We start from the raw sequence: 17,726 nt of genomic DNA, 5'->3' as shown, positions 1-17,726 counted from the left end.
ACTAGGCTTGGCCTTGAACAACCCTCAGGTTCAGTTCCTCTGGAGCTTATCAAAAAAACTGCTTCAGGAACTGGTCCTGTATAATGAGTTCCTGGGATTTTTTTGGTTGGTTTTTTGTTTGTGTTTTTTTTTTTTTTTCTTTTGTTTTTTTCTTTGTTCATTAGTTTTGGGGCCTTTTTGTTTGGTTTTTTTTTTTTTTTTTTTTTTTAATGGCATAATATTCTCCCACTTTCAAATAAAGTTTTTGACCTGAAGTGGGGCCAGGATGAAACACTGTTGTGACTAAAGCACATCTCTTGTGGCCTTGTAAACAGCGGCCCTGAGTGAGACCCTTGGGGCTCTCCTGGGTTGCAGTGACCTCCCTGTGCTGGGGCCTCTCAGAGCCGGGAACTCTCCCATTTTCTGTACTCAGAAAATCCCCAAAGGATGGGTCCTGGGCCAATCCCCCTACTCCTCAAGGCTCTGCCCTTCACACAGTGAAAAAAACAAAGGTATCTAAAGTGAGAACCATTTCAGTTAGAACCATTCATGTGTCTGCATGGCTGTGATCTTATTAATGACAAGGAAATGTGTTGGGATGACTCTTGCAACTGGAGGGTTGGAATGGAAGGATACAGGCAGGGGAGAAGAGAAGCAGTGTTGCTCTTTATGCCAATGACCAGCAGAAGTGCATGGAGCTCCACCTGGGGATGAATGAGGAACTGACTGAGAATTTAGGAGTCAGGATTAAATGGAGGGCAGGGACAGGTGACATCACAGAGGGGGTCTGCTGCAGGCCACCTGAGAAGGAAGATGAGTCAATGAGGGTCATCACAGACAAACAGGAATTGTCTCATATTTACAAGCGCTAGTTTTCATGGGGGAATTCAACCACCCTGACGTCTGCTGGGGGGAGAACCCAGCAGGGCACAGGCAATCCAGGAGGTTTGTCGAATACACTGATGTCAACTTCCTTCTCCAAGTGGTAGAGGAGACAATGAGGAGAGGTGCAATGTCACCATATTCTCACCAACAAGGACAGGCCAGTGGGGAATGTGAAGCTCAAGGGCAGCCTGGACTGCACTGACCATGAAATGGTGGATATTGAGATCCCCGGGGCACTGACAAGGGTGAGAAGCAAGCCCACTGTGTTCAATTCAGGAGAGTAGACTTTGGACTCACATGAGATCTGCTTGATAGGGTCCTATGGGATAATGCCCTAGAGGGAAGAGGAGCCCAAGCAAGCTGTAGCAATGGGAAACAAAGCGACACAGATCCCCTCACGCATCTGAAGGAGATCCCTTTATTACAGAAATTGCCCCTTTTTTACACCTTCAATCTCCACCTCCACACCTGAAAGCAAACCGAGGCCCAACCAAACCTAAGAGAAAGAGGGCACCCATTGGCTGGCTCAGTGCTGTCACCCAATCAGCTCCCTGCTCATACACTGTCCTTGCGTTCCTCCAGTCAATCACAACCTCGCTCCCAGCTGTCACTCAGCTGACTCTCTCCTCACTCATAAGGGCCCCTCAGCCCCTCAGCCGATTTGCCGCACCGGGGCCTTTCCCACAGGGCCTTCTCGTGAGCATAAGCCTCAAACACTTTAACAATTATAGCCTGGTGTCCTACATCAAACTGGTTGATATTAAAGGATCCGCTCTTTGAACTCAGCAGCAATGCATCCCAACAAAGACAAAGTCAGGCAGCAATGCCAGGAGGCCTGTACGGAACTGAGAGAGGAAATGACTAAACACCATTCATCAGCTTGAGAAGTTATGGCAGTCTGGTGAAGTTTTCACTGACTGGAAAATATCCCCCATTTTTAAAAAGGGAAATATGGAAGCCTTGGGGAGCTACACCTGCCTGACTGGCTGGCAATTCTCTCTCTGCTGAGACATCAGTCATGGGCCAACTGTTTCCAGTCAAATTGTATCTGCTGACATGTATGGTCTGTGCTTTGAAGTGGTACAGTTTCCCAGTGCTGAGTGCCAAAAAACTGGCCTGAGACCTCTACTATTGGCAGCTTTGATGAAATTTCAGGCTGGCAAATAAGGTCCTGCACTAGAAGGAAGAAAATGACAGTTTTTAAAATGGACAATGTGAGTGGCTAGGAGAAATGATCCCTCTGACAGCTGATCCAAATCAGAGTCATAAAAAAGGCAGGTACAAGATGCTCTTACAAGAAGCAAAGCTCATACTAATGAACAATCAGAGTGGGCTTGTGCTAAGTAGGCATAGTAAAACCAACAAAGTGTTGATTCTAAGAGTACCTACACAGGATCATTAAGCCAGATCATATCTGACAGGTTTTAAGTAGAGATTGAGATGAGGCATGAAGAGAGTGTTTCTGGGAGATTCTGTGAGGATTATTTCTCTTGAACAGTTTTCTAAATGATTTGGAAACAAGATTTGTGGTTGACATGTAGTTATTGGAAAGGAAAACACAAAGTAGTACAAATCATTTAGCAAACTGAGTTAATTCGTCCAAACCATAGATGAAGGAATAGGTTTAGAGGCTGTATTTATGGAATGGTACCGTTAGGGTCTGGGGAAGCAAAGAACCCTGGATTTGGGGGTAATACTTCCAGACTAATGGTGCAGCAAAACTAATATTGCAAGGAGGAAAATATATTTATTTAATATGTGCAATTGACACAGTGGATGCTGGTTTCATCAAGCTTTACTTTAAAATGTCTTGTGTAAATTTTCCTCCCCTGGTTGCATACCTAATACCTTTCTTCAGTTTTGATTTAGGTAAAGGAGACATAAATTAGTGTGCCCTCAGTGTTTTCCTAGTGTCTAATAAGGGAAAAACCCATTATTTTCTAATGCTTTTTTTCCTCTGCCTTTCCCCACATGCATGTTACAGGGAAAATACTGGACATGGTTACATGATCACTTGTCCTATAACCTTCTGTCTATCAATGTTTTGCTTTCCACAGATACTTTCCTCTTGTTGTTGGTAACTATCTGCATTATGCTGCTGACTTGTCTTTGGTACTCTTGGTCCCTTGGCATGCTCCTAATGGTCCACACAGTAAACCTCACAAGTATCTTCACCATACTTTTTTTGACCAACAAAAATTAACGTGGTGACTCATCACATTGAACATAAACTTGTTATCGGGCTTGCAAGGGTTTTTCAGGGTGAAGAGAGAGACGAGAATCTTGACTCCATGATCAGAAGGCTGGATTCATTATTTTATGATATAAGTTTCATTAAGACTATACTAAAAGGAATAGAGAGAGAAGTTCAGAAGCTTGCTAAGCTAAGAATAGAAAAGAAATGAATCAACAAAGGAGCTCTCTCTGATCTGTCCCAGAGAGAGCTTGGCCCCTGATTGGCCCTTAATTGTAAACATCCAACATGGTCCAATCACAGGTGCACCCGTTGCATTCCACAGCAGCAGATAACCATTGTTTACATTCTCTTTCTGGGGCCTCAGCCTTCCAGAAGAGGGAGAAATCATAAAGAAAGAATTTTTCACAAAAGATGTCTGTGACATAAGCTGAAAAGTCTTATTTTTCCTCTGACCTGGGGTATTCCAGCACTGTCCTTTTGTTATGCCACACTGTCTCCCCACTGCAGGGTGGCTGGTGCAGCTTGGGAAGTGCTATGGTGTCACAGAGTGAAGCCCTGAACTGCAGATGCTCCTGCTCGAGATCCCTCGCATGCTCTAGGCAACCAGCTCTCCAGGGAAGCTGGCAAGCCTGGCTATTGATGCCTCTGGTGACTTCACTCACCTGCTTTTCTGGGCTGTGTCAGGGTGCATGGTGACAGCCAACCCTATCTATTGTCACTAGTGCTATAGAAAGGTGAACTACTGGATACTGCCCACACTTGGCTAGACGAGAAGGAGATATTAGCTTGGCAGAACTAGTATTTTCAGGCCATATATTATCATAAATACCAAATAGAATACAAAATCTTAAAACTGGAGTTAATAGGGAGAAGATAAGCACATGTATGCTGTTGCCTGGGAGGGGATGAGAGTAGTAAAGTAGAATTTGAGAGTAAAAAGAAGGGATATACAGGAAAACAAATGGAGTGGGGATGATTGTGCTGCTGAGCAACCCCATGCTGGATCTCTCCACCTCAGGAGAGCACAACCGTGACTGTTTTCACCCCTTAAGAGAAACCAGGGCCAAAGTAAACTGAGTTGTTGAACTCCAACATTCACTGCAAAAGCATTTTCAAAGGGAGGCAATTATTTATTTTTATCCGTTTATTGCAGAGAAGTAAACGGGGATTTTTTCCATTGGAAATGGCTGGTGCTGCTGTGCCTGTGTCCGTTGAAGCGCAGTGACGGAGAACCCAGAAGAGTCCGGGGGTCGCTGAGCTCAGTGCACTGCCTGGTTATCAGTGTTGCATTCAGTCAAGCCAAGGAGACAATCACAGCACGGGGCATCGGCTCCCAGGAATCTTTCATTTTTATTCTGCAACTTGGTCGTACATCCAGAGGTTAGAAACAGCCGCTCTCAGGGTTGTTTTCCTCCTTGTTAGTTCAGCGCTCTCCAGGAGTCCCCGTTCCCTCAGCAACAGTCCTCAGCGGCGCCGCACGCGCAGTGCAGGCCCCGCCCCGGCCAGTCCAGTCCAGCGCACGCGCCACCGCCCCCGCGCGACCCCGCCTTCGCCGTGCCGCTCGCCCGGCCCCCGCGCCGCCCGGGCCCCGCCCCCCAGCGGCGCCGCATCGCGGCGGCCATTTTGTGAGGCTGCGGTCGGTGCGCGGGGCTCGGCGCGCCGCGGGCCCGGTGGGGGTGGCTCCGTTCTAACCCTTTTTCCCGTACAGATCCCTCGGTAAGAGCGCGGCGGCGCCCGGGCAGGCCGGGTCGCCTGCCTGATCCGGCGCTGCGGGCCCGCGGCGCGGCGGGGAGACGCGGGGAGGGAGGCCGGGCGGGCGCGTTCCCGCGCACAAAGGGCCGGGCCGGGCGGCGCCTCCCGCCTGCAGCCCCGGGGCGCCGAGCGGGGCCGCTCCCGCCTCGCCGCAGCCCGGCGCGCTGAGGCCCGCGGCTCGGGCCGGCCCCGGCCGCTCCCCCGTCCCTGACTCCCTGTCGCCGCCCGCGCACGCCGGCCCGCGGAGCTGCGCGGGCAGGTGAGTCGGTGCGGGCCGAACGCAGGCGCCGCTGGCCCGTCCGGCGGGAGCGGCCGAGTGACCTTGCGGTGGCGCCGGGGCCCGAGCCGTGGCACGGGCCGCATGGCGGGGGCTGTGCCGGAGCCCGAGGCGGGGATTTGACGGGTGCGACGGGGTACTCTGCGGTCCCGTTGTCGGCGCCGGGCCCCGGCGTGTCTGGATCCCGGGGGTGCTGAGGCGGAGCGGCTGCGCCTTGCCCCGCCCCGCCCCGGGGGACGAAGCGAGGCAAGTACTCCGCACCTTGCGGAGAGGAAGGTCCCCGGTGTCTGCGGCGCTACCAACGCTCGTCGGGTGCACCTTATAAACACCAGCGGAGTTGCTGTTCAGTAAAGTCGCTTCTGCTAGAAAAAATCAGCTCCGCTAAAGAAACCCAAAACAACCAAACAGCAACAACCAACCAAACAAAATACCACCCCACTCCCCCACGATCGATAAACGAAAAAATAAAAAACCTTAAAGCCACCTTTCCAAGAAAAAAAACCCAAAGCGAATTAGCGTTCAAATGAGCCCCGGAAATACACACTGTGAGTTTTCTTTCGATAAAACCTTATGGCTCTGGTTTTACTCACTCCTAAACTTACTTGTTATTAGTGGTTTATTTCCCCACCTTGATCTACTCGTGTTAGTCAGGCAAATCGGCTGATTGTTTCCTTGGTGGTTTCCTCTGGTTAAATAATTTGTTGTGTCCAGTGGATGTTGGATCTTTCTATACAGCGGACAGGGTGTTGTGGAGGTTTCTCCAGAGAACTCTCAGAGATGGGGTGCCAGCTCTGTGGGAACACCTGTGCTCTAGCTGATTCTTGTCTAGTTAATGTGCTCTTGCATATTCTGTTGATTGGAAAGGTAATTTTTACCTACAGAAGGCATGGATGGTTTTCTTTAAAGTTGGGAGATGTGACACTTGAAATTAAAAGTAGATGGTATTTGGTGAAGAAGTTAAACATAGCAAAGTGGAGTTTTGCTCCTATTCTGAATGCTGCCTGGTTTTGTTTGCGTTGTCTTAGTCCACTGCAGATCTTCAGCTTGTTTTCAGTGTTGTGAAGGGGAACATGGTTGCTATACTGGAAATCCATCTAATGATTTAGGCTTTTCTTCTAAATGGGAAGTTCCTTGTGCATGAAAGATTTATCTGCTGCTTGAAGCAGGTGTGGTTTTGCATGAAATGGTTTTTCAGGTGGTTGCATTTCTTTCTTTCTTTGCAAACTGCTGGTTGACGCTGCTATACATGAAACCATGTAGTTGAGTTCTTCTAATGCAGGATTGCTTGTTTCTCTTAAAGGTCTAATAAACAAAAGTCTTATTTTTCTAAATGTGTTTGCCATTTTAATTTAAGTGTAGTGTTATCTTTCTCACTTGTAAGTCTGCCGTTGATATCCTGGAAGATATGTGAATAGTTACGTTTGTTTTAATTCTCTCTCTTAGGGAGTTTGTGAAGGGTTTGTTAGTACTTCTTGCTCTTGCTCTAAGTTCACTTCAGTAATGATGCTTGTAACTGAAACCAGCTTGTTGGGGTTGTGTGAGGAGGCAGTTATCTGTTCTTAGTGAGATTCGTTCCTCAATGACTTTCCAAAGAATCACAGTTTAAGTGTGAGGTGGTCTGCCAAGTAATGAAAGAGCAAAGGTTTTCCATCCTATCTTTCAATACAAAATAGTTGTGTTGCCACGTAAAATGCTTGGCTTTTTTGTTGAGTTGTAAACCTGGGAAGATAATTTTTATAAAGGAATGAAAAAAATGGGCATTTGATGAGGATTTGAGTAATAAAATGGCAGATTACAAATGAAAGTAGAGTGTCTTATGGGAGTTCTTGCTGTGTGCTCTGTGGAGTTGACTGCATAGACATGGCTGTGAAATGTCACTTAGTTTTACCCAGTTAGTGTGACTCTTGAAGAATTCTTCAGGTGCAGTTCTGGGGTGGTTTTCTTAGGCATGGCTTACTCTACCTTACTTTGTTCAAGTAAGTAGGTGCACCATTGGAGGAAGGAATACCATTATTAATGGAGCAGGGTTTGGTAAAATTCAGGGCTTTCAAGTATTTAACTCTTATTCTTTGCCTTTGAAAGAGAGATTTTTTTCACCTATTGGTGATAGGAAAATTTGAAAGACTCTTAAAAAGCTTTCTGGCTCTTTCTATAGTCTTTGTGGAAGGCATTTATGTCTTGAAACCATACAAAAACTCTACAATGCAATTGCCAGTAAGTCATATAGAGATAATCTATAGAAAATGCACCCTTATGATTCTTTTATGTTGCAGTGCCTTGTGGTGGTTGCAGGTTTGAAATTCTGTGTATACAGTTCTTTGTGGACTGTTACTGCTGTTGTGTTGCCTGCATTGATTTTTGCCTCCATTTATTCTTTATTGCAGTCTAAAAGTTGGTTTTAATTGGTTGCCCACAGGATTGGCTTGGCTTCTGCTACTTGTTAAGAAAAAAACATCTGTCTTTGCAGGTAAGAGCTTTTGAATTGAAGACTTCTTTTTATGCCTATTGAGTATATCCTAAGAAACAAATGAAGGTTTTGGAATCAGTAAATTTGTGTCAAAAGACTTGAGTCAGATATTCTATAGCTTGTCTACTCACCACCGGTGGTGGTTGTTTTGGCAATGTTTTTCTTGTAAACAATTTTCTGCCAAACTAATGTTTTGTTGTTTCATCAGCATGTGGTAGACTGGAACACTCTCCCATTTATTTTGCACTGTTGGCAAATGCAGTTACTTTGCTGCAAGCCACGGGTCTGTGTGTTTGTAATTGTTGGAGTGTAGGAGTGTACATCAATTGGTTCTGATTAGGTTTTGCAGTACTTAAAGGGGTCAGATAGTTTTGAATTGGCTCCAGGATGACTATTAACAGGTTGATTTTAGCCTTAAGTAAAAGACAAAACTGTAGTTTGCAGTTTTAACTTTTGTGAGACAGTTCATTCTTAAAATTCCTCCTACAGGAACCAGTGTTCCTGCAGTTCTTAGTCTTCAGTCAAGACCTGCCAAATATGTTTGTGTGTGTGTGTTTGTGTATCATGTGGGTATTGTACTTTAAATACTTCCCAGGGACTAGGAGGAATCTTCTGAACTTTTCTATTGCAAAATCCATACATCTTAAAAGGCTAATGTGGTGTGCTTACGAATTTAAATGTTTGACCCAAATAATTATTATTTTACTAATGAGCACATTGATGAGATAAATAGTATTGTCATCTTTTACACCTTTTTTTTCCCAGTGTAACATCAACATTTTAAAAGATATTACTGTTAAGGCGTGTTAAAATTCATTAAATGAGTTGAATTAGGTTGGTTGTCAGCAGCCTGTAAATCTCCAGCTTTGATCACAGCTAGCTAATGGGGATGGATTGTCCATAGTACACTCATAGGATGTTGTCTTTCCACAAATATATGAAATGCAGAAAATGGCAATAAAACCCACTTTTGCCTTGAAGTACCTTTTTGTACTCAGAGAAAATTAGGCAGTCTGAGAACTGACAGCCCAACAAAAAGCCTTCAGTGCCTGCTGAAATGATGTGTGGCCTGTTTTGTGTCTGAAATTAATGTTGCCTCTGCATGTGCTGGTCTCTGCAAGTCAACAGTGAAATATTGGAGCAGGCTTTGCATTTTCATTGCTTGGAAAATTTGAGCAAGTGGGTTATTGTCTCCTAACTGCATTTTGGAAAAAATGGGGTTTGTGAGTGTTTAGAAATTTAAAATTTGGCCCTTTTTGTCCTTGAGATTTTTCTGTAATTAACAGAACTGACACTATTACTTTGTCTAAGTATCAAAATTCTCAAAAAATGAAGCAGCTGTGTTACATGTTCCTTTATCAAAAATACTTGATTAGTCAAGTCCTTAAAACTCTTTTTATTCAGACCATGGTATTGTCAGCTCTTGCTTAACATTAAGCAAGCATTTGCTTAACACTCTGCATGGAATTAACTACACTGAAGTCATTGCAGATAGGTTTTTTAGTAATTATATGCCTAAGCAGCTCTTTAGATTTTTTTGTCAATAGTGATTTAGTGGATCTGAATAGAGTACTTAGTAACAAGACTTCAAATACTCTCTTAGTGTTTATTATGAAGTTTTGAATTTAATGTGAAACTGAAAGATTTGCATTATCCCAGAATTTATGTAAGTGTTCAAATGCTTGAACTCTTCTGTTACTTCCTCTGTTGATTTGTCCTCTGGGCTGAAATAATTTATAAACGCAGTTATCTAGTAGGTGCCAGTTCTCTTAGAGAAAGTAAGGTGTTCCAAAGCAGCAGACCTTAGTACAAGGTCTTCCCACACCTTCCCAAGTTGTCTTTGTTCCACCAATGGCTATATGAGATCGTCATCCCTTTTGGATTAAGGAAATAGCTAAAAGTAGTCTCTCACTTAACACAAGACACTTCAAATGTCTTTAACTTCTGATACCTAAAAATTTCTAAACTAATTTCTATCTATAACAGGTAGTAGAAGAAATCTAAATCTCCTGGCAAGATTTGCTTTTAGTAGTATTCCAGTTTTGAAAGCATAGGTGCCAAGCCAGGGATATTTTTATACTGCTTGCTTGCCTCAGGATCATCTAATTCAGAAGCAATCCTGTAGCACAACATAAACCTTGGGTTTACAATACTCTTTAATATGGCTTCTTAAAGGTGGCAGAATTTTAATTTTAACTTTAATTTTGGAGATTGTCATCAATGCTAGGCAAGTTTAAAATAAAACAACAGAATCATTATAAACCACTACTTTTTAAAGCAGTTCAAAAAGTCCTAGATGTGTTTTTAGATGTTTTAGATAGCATAGGTGGTCCTTACTTTGACTTCTATTTTTTTTTCCTCATGGGCAAGTTATTTTGTTGTTGGAAAATGATTGGGCAGTGAATTTTATTTTCAGATTAAATGTAATTCCACTATAAGAGTTAAAGGCAAGGATGTTGCTTCTGTTGCCTCACGATGGAGATGAGAAAGTTGCTTTCAAAAAAAACTATCCCCAAAGCTTAGTACAGTATAAGTCTTAGTATAGTATAAGCCTTTCTGTTGCAGTCTTTCCTTGGTGGAATAGGGGTTTTCTTAGTGGTATTTTTTCTTTTTTTTTTTTTTGTTTAGTCTTATATTATGAACTGCAAGGATGGTGCAGTAAGGAATCCAGTATTTATGCACAGTGACTAAAGCTGCAGAACTGACTTTGTGCAAATGGACTTGTTTGCTGCTTCCTTGAGGGAGAAAGGCCCTCCACACTTTTCTGGTGTCTGGTGATAGTTGTGGGGCAATGCCCTATAATACCCCAGGATGTTGCTTGAGTTCATTAGTGTGTTGGAGGACTTACTTCTGGTGTGTTGGTCAACAGAACAAAATACTTAGGACACATTTTAGTAATCTGAGGTTCCATTATGCAAACAAAAGAATTGTTGCTTCTTCACCCTGTAAAAGAATTGTTACTCTTGTTTTCATTAAGTACTGGATTCAGCCTTACCTGATTAAATTGTGGCTTTACCTAGTCATTCAAGACTTGTCTTCTCTAATGTGTTTGGATGACCTGGACAAACAAATGGAGCCAATTTAGAGATTTGACTGTATGCTGGGATATAGCTGAGTTGCTGGGAGATGGTTATTGATTGTGGTTGGTCAGAGCTTTGGTAGTGGCTGGGAGTCTTTGATGCATAGCTTTGTGGTGTTGCATTGGGGCATCTGGTTAGACTTGGTCTTTAAGGTCTTTTCCAGCGTAAACAGTTCTGTGATTCTGTGATCTAGTTCATCCTTGATTTCAAATGATGAGTTAACACTACTGGTATGTGACTTAGGGGAGCTTTGGAGATCTTCCATACAGATACTGAACTGGCTTGTACTTAGGAAGTTCAGAAGTTTCAGAGATTAAGTGGCTCAAGTGAAGCATGGTGCTATTGCTGATAGTTTAGGATGAGAGACTGGCTTCTGAGATGTTGAATTGTGCTAATATTATTTAATATCATGCTTTCAGCCTTTGCTGAAGGTTTGCCTAAGTGACAGCTATCTAGTTTCCTCTTTATATTCAATTTCTGATATGAGAAATACTTCTGAGGTCACAAGGTAACTGTTCAGATCTAGCTGTTCAGAATTACCTTAAGGATCTATTAATGGCAGCTGTGGAAATAAAATTCATTTATTTACATCTGAGATGTAAGGGGTCACAGTAGACAGAATATCTGCAACTTTTAAAAAATACCTTGTTTTTGAAAATTGTGAAGGTCATTATCTAGATATGCATAAATGTTAATTTAGGTGAGGTCTCTATTGTCACAAAACGTCTGGGGCTGGTTTATAATAGCAAGCTTCAGGTCACCTGGACCTCTTGCCTTTGCTAGGAGAAAAAACATCAGGTCAGTGTAATATATAGACGCTCCCTGTCAGGATGTCTTGTGAGTCTCACAGTTGCTAGTTGTCCGTAATGGGTTTTTGTTCTTTCCCAACCCACTGTTATGTTTCTAATTGTCTTCACCTGGCAGGAGGTAAAATCCTTCCCCAAATTAAAGGGAACTGTTTGTTTCCTATAGCTGTGCAGAAGTTTTCAGCCACCTTGTCAGGTAGAGTGGATACCATATCAGGGTAATGGTAAATTAATTTTGCTTTGTCTGGCTAAAATACTCCTTTTGCTTACATTCCATTGATGAACTACTGATGTAATAGTTACGGTTTTTGATGTTCCTTTGTTTTTTTTAACTGACACTTGTGGGTCTTCGTATAACAGCTATTTTGGAATTTCTCGTGCAAAATGTATACTGATTGTGTTGATAAATGTTTAATACTTCAGTCTGTATGAAGTAAACAAACATGAATAAGGAACTTGGAATATAAACACGCTTAATCTTTGCAAGATGTTATTAGGTGTATATAAACAAATATAGTAGATGGTATCTGTAGGTAATTGCATGATGCCACGAACAGTAGTCTGACATAGCCGTTGCCTTTTCTCATCTGCAGGTGTGTGTTGTTTCAGCGCAGCATGGCTGTGGTCATCCGCTTGCAAGGTCTCCCGATTGTGGCGGGGACCATGGACATTCGCCACTTCTTCTCTGGATTGACCATTCCTGATGGGGGCGTGCATATTGTAGGGGGTGAACTGGGTGAGGCTTTCATCGTTTTTGCCACTGATGAAGATGCAAGGCTTGGTATGATGCGCACAGGTGGTACAATTAAAGGGTCAAAAGTAACGTTGTTGCTGAGCAGTAAAACTGAAATGCAGAATATGATAGAGCTCAGTCGTAGGCGTTTTGAAACTGCCAATCTAGATATGCCTCCAGCAAATGCTAGCAGGTCAGGACCACCACCTAGTTCTGGAATGAGTGGAAGAGTTAACTTACCTACTACTGTACCTAACTTTAATAATCCTTCTCCTAGTGTAGTAACTGCTTCTACTACCGTGCATGAAAGCAATAAAAACATATCCACTTTTTCTACTGCCAGTATTGGCACTGCACCTCCAAATCTTGGGAGTACCTTTGGTAGTCCAACATTTAGCTCAACCATACCTAGCACAGCATCCCCAATGAACACAGTACCTCCTCCACCAATCCCTCCAATTCCAGCTATGCCATCTTTGCCACCAATGCCTTCTATTCCCCCTATACCTGTTCCACCTCCTGTACCCACACTGCCTCCCGTTCCTCCAGTTCCTCCAATACCCCCTGTGCCCCCTGTACCTCCAATGACGCCTCTGCCTCCCATATCAGGAATGCCTCCTATGAATCCTCCACCTGTAGCACCCTTACCCACTGGAGTTAATGGGTCTGGAGCAGCAGTGAATATGAACAGCGGCTTGAATCCATTGTTTATTGGTCCCATGAATCCTGTAAATCCTATCCAGATGAATTCTCAAGGTAGTGTCAAGCCAATTCCAATCAATCCAGATGATTTGTATGTCAGCGTTCATGGAATGCCCTTTACTGCAACAGAATCTGATGTGAAAGACTTTTTCCTTGGGCTCCGTGTGGATGCAGTCCATATGCTGAAGGATCATGTAGGTCGAAATAATGGAAATGGACTAGTTAAGTTTTTTTCTCCTCAAGATACATTTGAAGCACTGAAGCGAAACAGAATGCTAATGATTCAGCGCTATGTTGAAGTTAGTCCTGCAACAGAGAGACAGTGGGTAGCTGCTGGAGGCCACATAACTTTCAAGCAAACCATGGGTCCCTCTGGGCAGGCACATGCTCCTCCCCAGGCTCATCCTAGGTCCAAATCTCCCAGTGGACAGAAAAGGTCGCGGTCAAGATCTCCCCATGAGCACGGTTTCTGTGTTTATTTGAAAGGTCTTCCCTTTGAATCAGAGAACAAACATGTGATAGATTTTTTTAAAAAGCTGGATATAGTTGAGGACAGCATTTATATAGCTTATGGACCCAATGGGAAGGCAATTGGGGAGGGGTTTGTTGAGTTTAGAAATGAAGCTGATTATAAAGCAGCTTTGTGTCATCATAAGCAGTACATAGGGAATCGCTTCATTCAGGTACATCCAATTACTAAAAAGGCAATGTTAGAAAAGATAGATATGATTCGTAAAAGATTGCAGAACTTCAGCTATGACCAGAGAGAAATTCTGATGAATGCTGAGGGAGAATCAGGCTTGCAAAAACTGTGTGCGCATATATCTAATATTCCATACAATATAACAAAAATTGAAATACTTCAGTTTCTAGAGGGACTGGCAGTGGAAGAAAACTCTGTGCAAATTCTTCTTGATAATAATGGGCAAGGTTTAGGACAAGCACTGGTTCAGTTTAAAGCTGAAGATGATGCTCGTAAGGCAGAACGCTTGCACCGTAAAAAGCTGAATGGAAGAGATGTTAATTTGCGTTTGATAACTGTAGAAGAAATGAGAGATATTGAGAGAAACCCAGCATCTCAAGGAAAAAAGATCCTGAAAATACCGATCCAGGGAAATGCAGCTGTGCCAGGAGCACAGGGCCCTGGTGGGGATGAGCATGCCTTCTTGGGGGGAAATGCTAAAGAAGCAAATAATGGTCCTCCGTTTAATTTCCCTGGTAGTTTCAGTGGGTCTGGCACATTTGGTCCGCCTTTACCGCCACCTGGAATAGGTGGCTTTCCTGATTCTAGACCAGGAATACCAACAGTTGCAGCTAGTGGTTTACCTGGTGCAAGTATTGAGGTACCAGGTTTTGCAGGTGGTCCTGCTAATTTAAGTGGACCAGCAGGTTTTGCAGGGGGTCCTCAGACGTTTGGTAATGGTCCTGGCAATTTAAGTGGGCCCCCTGCCTTTGGTGCTGGTCCTCCAGCAATTGCTAGTGGTCTTGGACATTTGAGTGGACCTCCAGGGTTTGGACCTGGACCGGGAAACATACATATTGGTGGACCCCCAGGTTTTGGAACAGGGTCTGGGAAGCCAGGGCCGACTGTCATTAAAGTGCAGAATATGCCCTTTACCGTTTCGGTGGATGAAATTTTGGATTTCTTTTATGGTTACCAAGTGATCCCTGGTTCAGTGTGCTTAAAATATAATGAAAAAGGCATGCCAACTGGAGAAGCAATGGTTGCATTTGAGTCTCGTGATGAAGCTATGGCGGCTGTTGTTGATTTAAATGACAGGCCTATAGGTTCCAGGAAAGTAAAACTTGTATTAGGGTAGCTGTTCATCAAGTAGTTGTAGAATAGATATTCATAGTGCTGTGACAAATGCATCTGGATTGGTTTTTATAGTATTTCCAGGATAGAACCTGTGGATTGTTTAAATTGTAAAACAGATGGGTTTTGATAAGACAGAGCACTGGGTTAGCCATTACATGAGAAACACTGCAAGGAGAGAGGTGTGGTGGATTTTCCTCGTACAAATATGTGGAGAAGCTGGAGAGATTCTTATTCGTCATAAAAGTTTGGTAAACTCTTCTGGACACAGTGCTTATTGAGAAACTGAGATTGGTTTGACATAGTTTTGGATAAGGGAAATAGATGAAGTCAGTGAAGCTCTTCAGTGGTGTTCTTGTAAGCCATTGTAAATTAGATAGCTATTTTTAGATTTGGTTATAAGCTGGCTGAATTCGCTTTGTTCACAGGTCAAGCTTTGTTTGAAGTCCTGATTTTATTCTGCGACTGAATGAATTCTCAGTGTACACAGATGAATTGTTTTGTATATGTATCTTTATTTTTTTCCAGAATTCTCACTGTATGAACAGTTGAATTATGCCCTTTGCTGATATGTCTACCAAACTAATTCCTATGAGTATGAGCAGAATCGTTCTGTAAAATTCAAGCTGTTCTGTGTGGTATAACCTTTAGTTATTTATATATTGCAATTATAACTGTGCAGAATAAGACTTTTGCCACAAGTGTAGCTAACCTCAACATAAGCCATATGAGTTTTGTAGTACATTTAAAATGTTTTCAGTTGAAAATAATCATTATTGTTTAAGTAGCTTGATTTGTTAGGATTACACAAATCAGTTGAGAAAGGATCTTTGACACTAGTTGGATATTGGTGTTTCTCACATGTCTCTTGAACTCCTCACATAGAGTCTCTGCTAAGAGAACCAAAGTGGTGATTGTTAGTAGAAGATTGGAGTCCATATAAAGTTTTTAAATTAGGTTATAATGGAAGAAACTTGTATCTTCAGCAACTCTGTTGTGAATTACTGCCGTGGGTGAATTCAGAGATAAAATTTATTTTTCTCCAAAAATTGAAAGTACTGAGTTTACTATATATTTTTGCAATAAAGTTGTTACGTTGTATTCAAAGTCTGTAAAGAGTTGCCATTTTCTTTGTTGTGCAGTGAAACCTTCCATGGAAAAACAGAGAAATGGAAAGGAAGTAATTACGCAAGTGAAAAGTAGAATTTTTTTGGTTTATCCTTGCTTGGCTTATGATAAATTTTAAGACTTGGGCATTGCCTGAAAAAAATCCTGCTATTCCCTGCAAATCATTGTACTTAAACATAGCAAACTTCAAACTGTTCTTGGTTTTTTTTGACAAAGAAAAACACTGCTTTTTGGTGTTGCATTCCATGGAACACTGAAGTGCATGGGCAGGCAAAATTGAGAGGTGCAAGTGGCAACAGTTTTATTCATGTGGTGTGTAGGAGAGATTTGCAAACCTGTGCAGCGCTGCATCCTGAGAGGATTTCACAGTACAGGAATCCGTGGAAGGATTGTATAAAGGTGTACTTCAATAAAGAGGCTGGTTGCATTACACAGATGCTTCTGTAATTCATTAGCATAATTTTGTTTTGACAGATTACTAGGTGGTCCCAACTTTGGAAAAGTCATGTGATTTGTATATACTGTTTAAAATTAAGCCTCCTGTTAATAAAACTGTCTGTCTCTGAAGCTTCATGTTATGCATTTCAACAGTCTTTGGGAGTAATGTTTCAACAGCAGATCTTTGTTTCTTTCTTTTTTTTTCCCGACAGTCTGAAAGTACTCTTCCTGATGTCAGAAAGATGTGTGTGATTAGGAGTCAAGTCAGTTTATTTTAAAATTTTGCTCTTTGTTTTTTAAGCAACTTTTATTAAAGTTTCATACTATATTGGAGTTTTTTGGGTGCTTGTTTCTTCGTGTTTCACATTAGAATAAAATCACTGAAAAGGAAAACTTGGCTTCATTGTTCACAGAATTGATTTAAGATATTAGTGTGTGTTGACTCACCAAAACTGGTGATAACTGCTTTTTCAAGTTCAAATGCATCACAACAATGCTTGCCTTGTTGTGAAACGTAGTTAAACTACAGGTGTCTGGAATTAGATACACAGTTCTGTGTTACTGTCTTTTGATTTCACATCGTGATCCTCTTGGTAATGGATCCAAGGCTTCTAGTGTTTGTGTTAGACACAGCATATGCTGTGAAACATGCTTGTGTGCCTGTTCCTTTGGACTTGCTAAAAGTGCAGGTTTGTTTTGGAAAGCTTTTTTCTGATTCTTGGTTTTTCAGTATGGTCTAAAGATGTTTCAATGCTTATCTGAAAAAAAGCACAAACCAGAAAGCCATGGGGGTTGGGAATGTTGACTTGGATGGAATGTTTAAATGGAAGATTTGGGGTGGGGCAGGGGCTCTTCATTTTGCCAAGCAGTTGATTCTTCTTATCTTTTAGCATAAATTGGTTAGTAAATATCCCCTCTTTCTTAAGAGTAGGCTCTTGGAAAAAAATAGGAAGTCATAGCATGCTTAGGTTTTCTGTATGTATCAGAAACAGTACATCAACTCAAATAGTTACAGTTGATCCTTTAAAACGTAGAGAAAAGTTCATTATCAAGGGTCAATGCAAACTGTTTACTGTAACAATGTGGTTTCATGTTAGAAGTAGCCTTAAACTGCTAAATTATGAGCAATGCCCATAGACTACATGTCTAGAGTTCATAAAATTGCTTACCTTAGCACTTGTCTATATTCATGAACAGCCTTGAAAATGGGGTAGGATCTCTGAGGTCCCATCCCCTATGTGGAAGGTGTGAAACTGCCATTGGATAGAACACCCCAAGCTGATTGCTAGCGAGAGGTAGCAATAGACAGAATCAGCTGATGAATGCTGCTCAAATCCCCAGTTGTTTTAACCTTAATGCCTTGAGTGTCAGGAAGTTAACATCCTTGATGTCCCAATTTCTCCAAATAATGGCAAGAAGGTACTTGTGTTTATGTTACTGGCTAGGTTGATATTTTAAGCAGTTAC

General features: G+C 42.3%; 2 protein-coding genes across 3 annotated transcripts in view; both read left to right on the top strand.

Moving 5' to 3' along the window:
- The first annotated feature begins 4,664 nt into the window (after window positions 1-4,664).
- On the top strand, window positions 4,665-16,389 carry RBM12 (RNA binding motif protein 12). 2 transcript variants are annotated; one of them, XM_058814626.1, is made up of 3 exons: window positions 4,665-4,777; window positions 7,475-7,557; window positions 12,037-16,389. In XM_058814626.1, the coding sequence occupies exon 3, from the start codon at window positions 12,059-12,061 to the stop codon at window positions 14,696-14,698; it is 2,640 nt and encodes an 879-aa protein (XP_058670609.1). In that variant the 5' UTR covers window positions 4,665-4,777; window positions 7,475-7,557; window positions 12,037-12,058; the 3' UTR covers window positions 14,699-16,389. The 2 variants fall into 2 exon arrangements, with proteins under 2 accessions (XP_058670609.1, XP_058670610.1); XM_058814627.1 differs by lacking the exon at window positions 4,665-4,777 and adding an exon at window positions 5,404-5,635.
- Window positions 7,526-17,726, top strand: part of CPNE1 (copine 1) — a 54,982-nt gene continuing 44,781 nt past the window's right edge. The window contains 2 exon segments of the mRNA XM_058814628.1: window positions 7,526-7,557; window positions 12,037-12,179. The gene's annotated coding sequence lies outside the window, so the exon portion shown is untranslated.

This window comes from Ammospiza caudacuta, chromosome 15 (genome assembly GCF_027887145.1).
Source record: "Ammospiza caudacuta isolate bAmmCau1 chromosome 15, bAmmCau1.pri, whole genome shotgun sequence".
In the NCBI taxonomy this organism is placed as follows: Eukaryota; Metazoa; Chordata; class Aves; order Passeriformes; family Passerellidae; genus Ammospiza; species Ammospiza caudacuta.
Note: the sequence above shows the minus strand (reverse complement) of the source record. Positions and strands in the feature narration are given on the sequence as shown.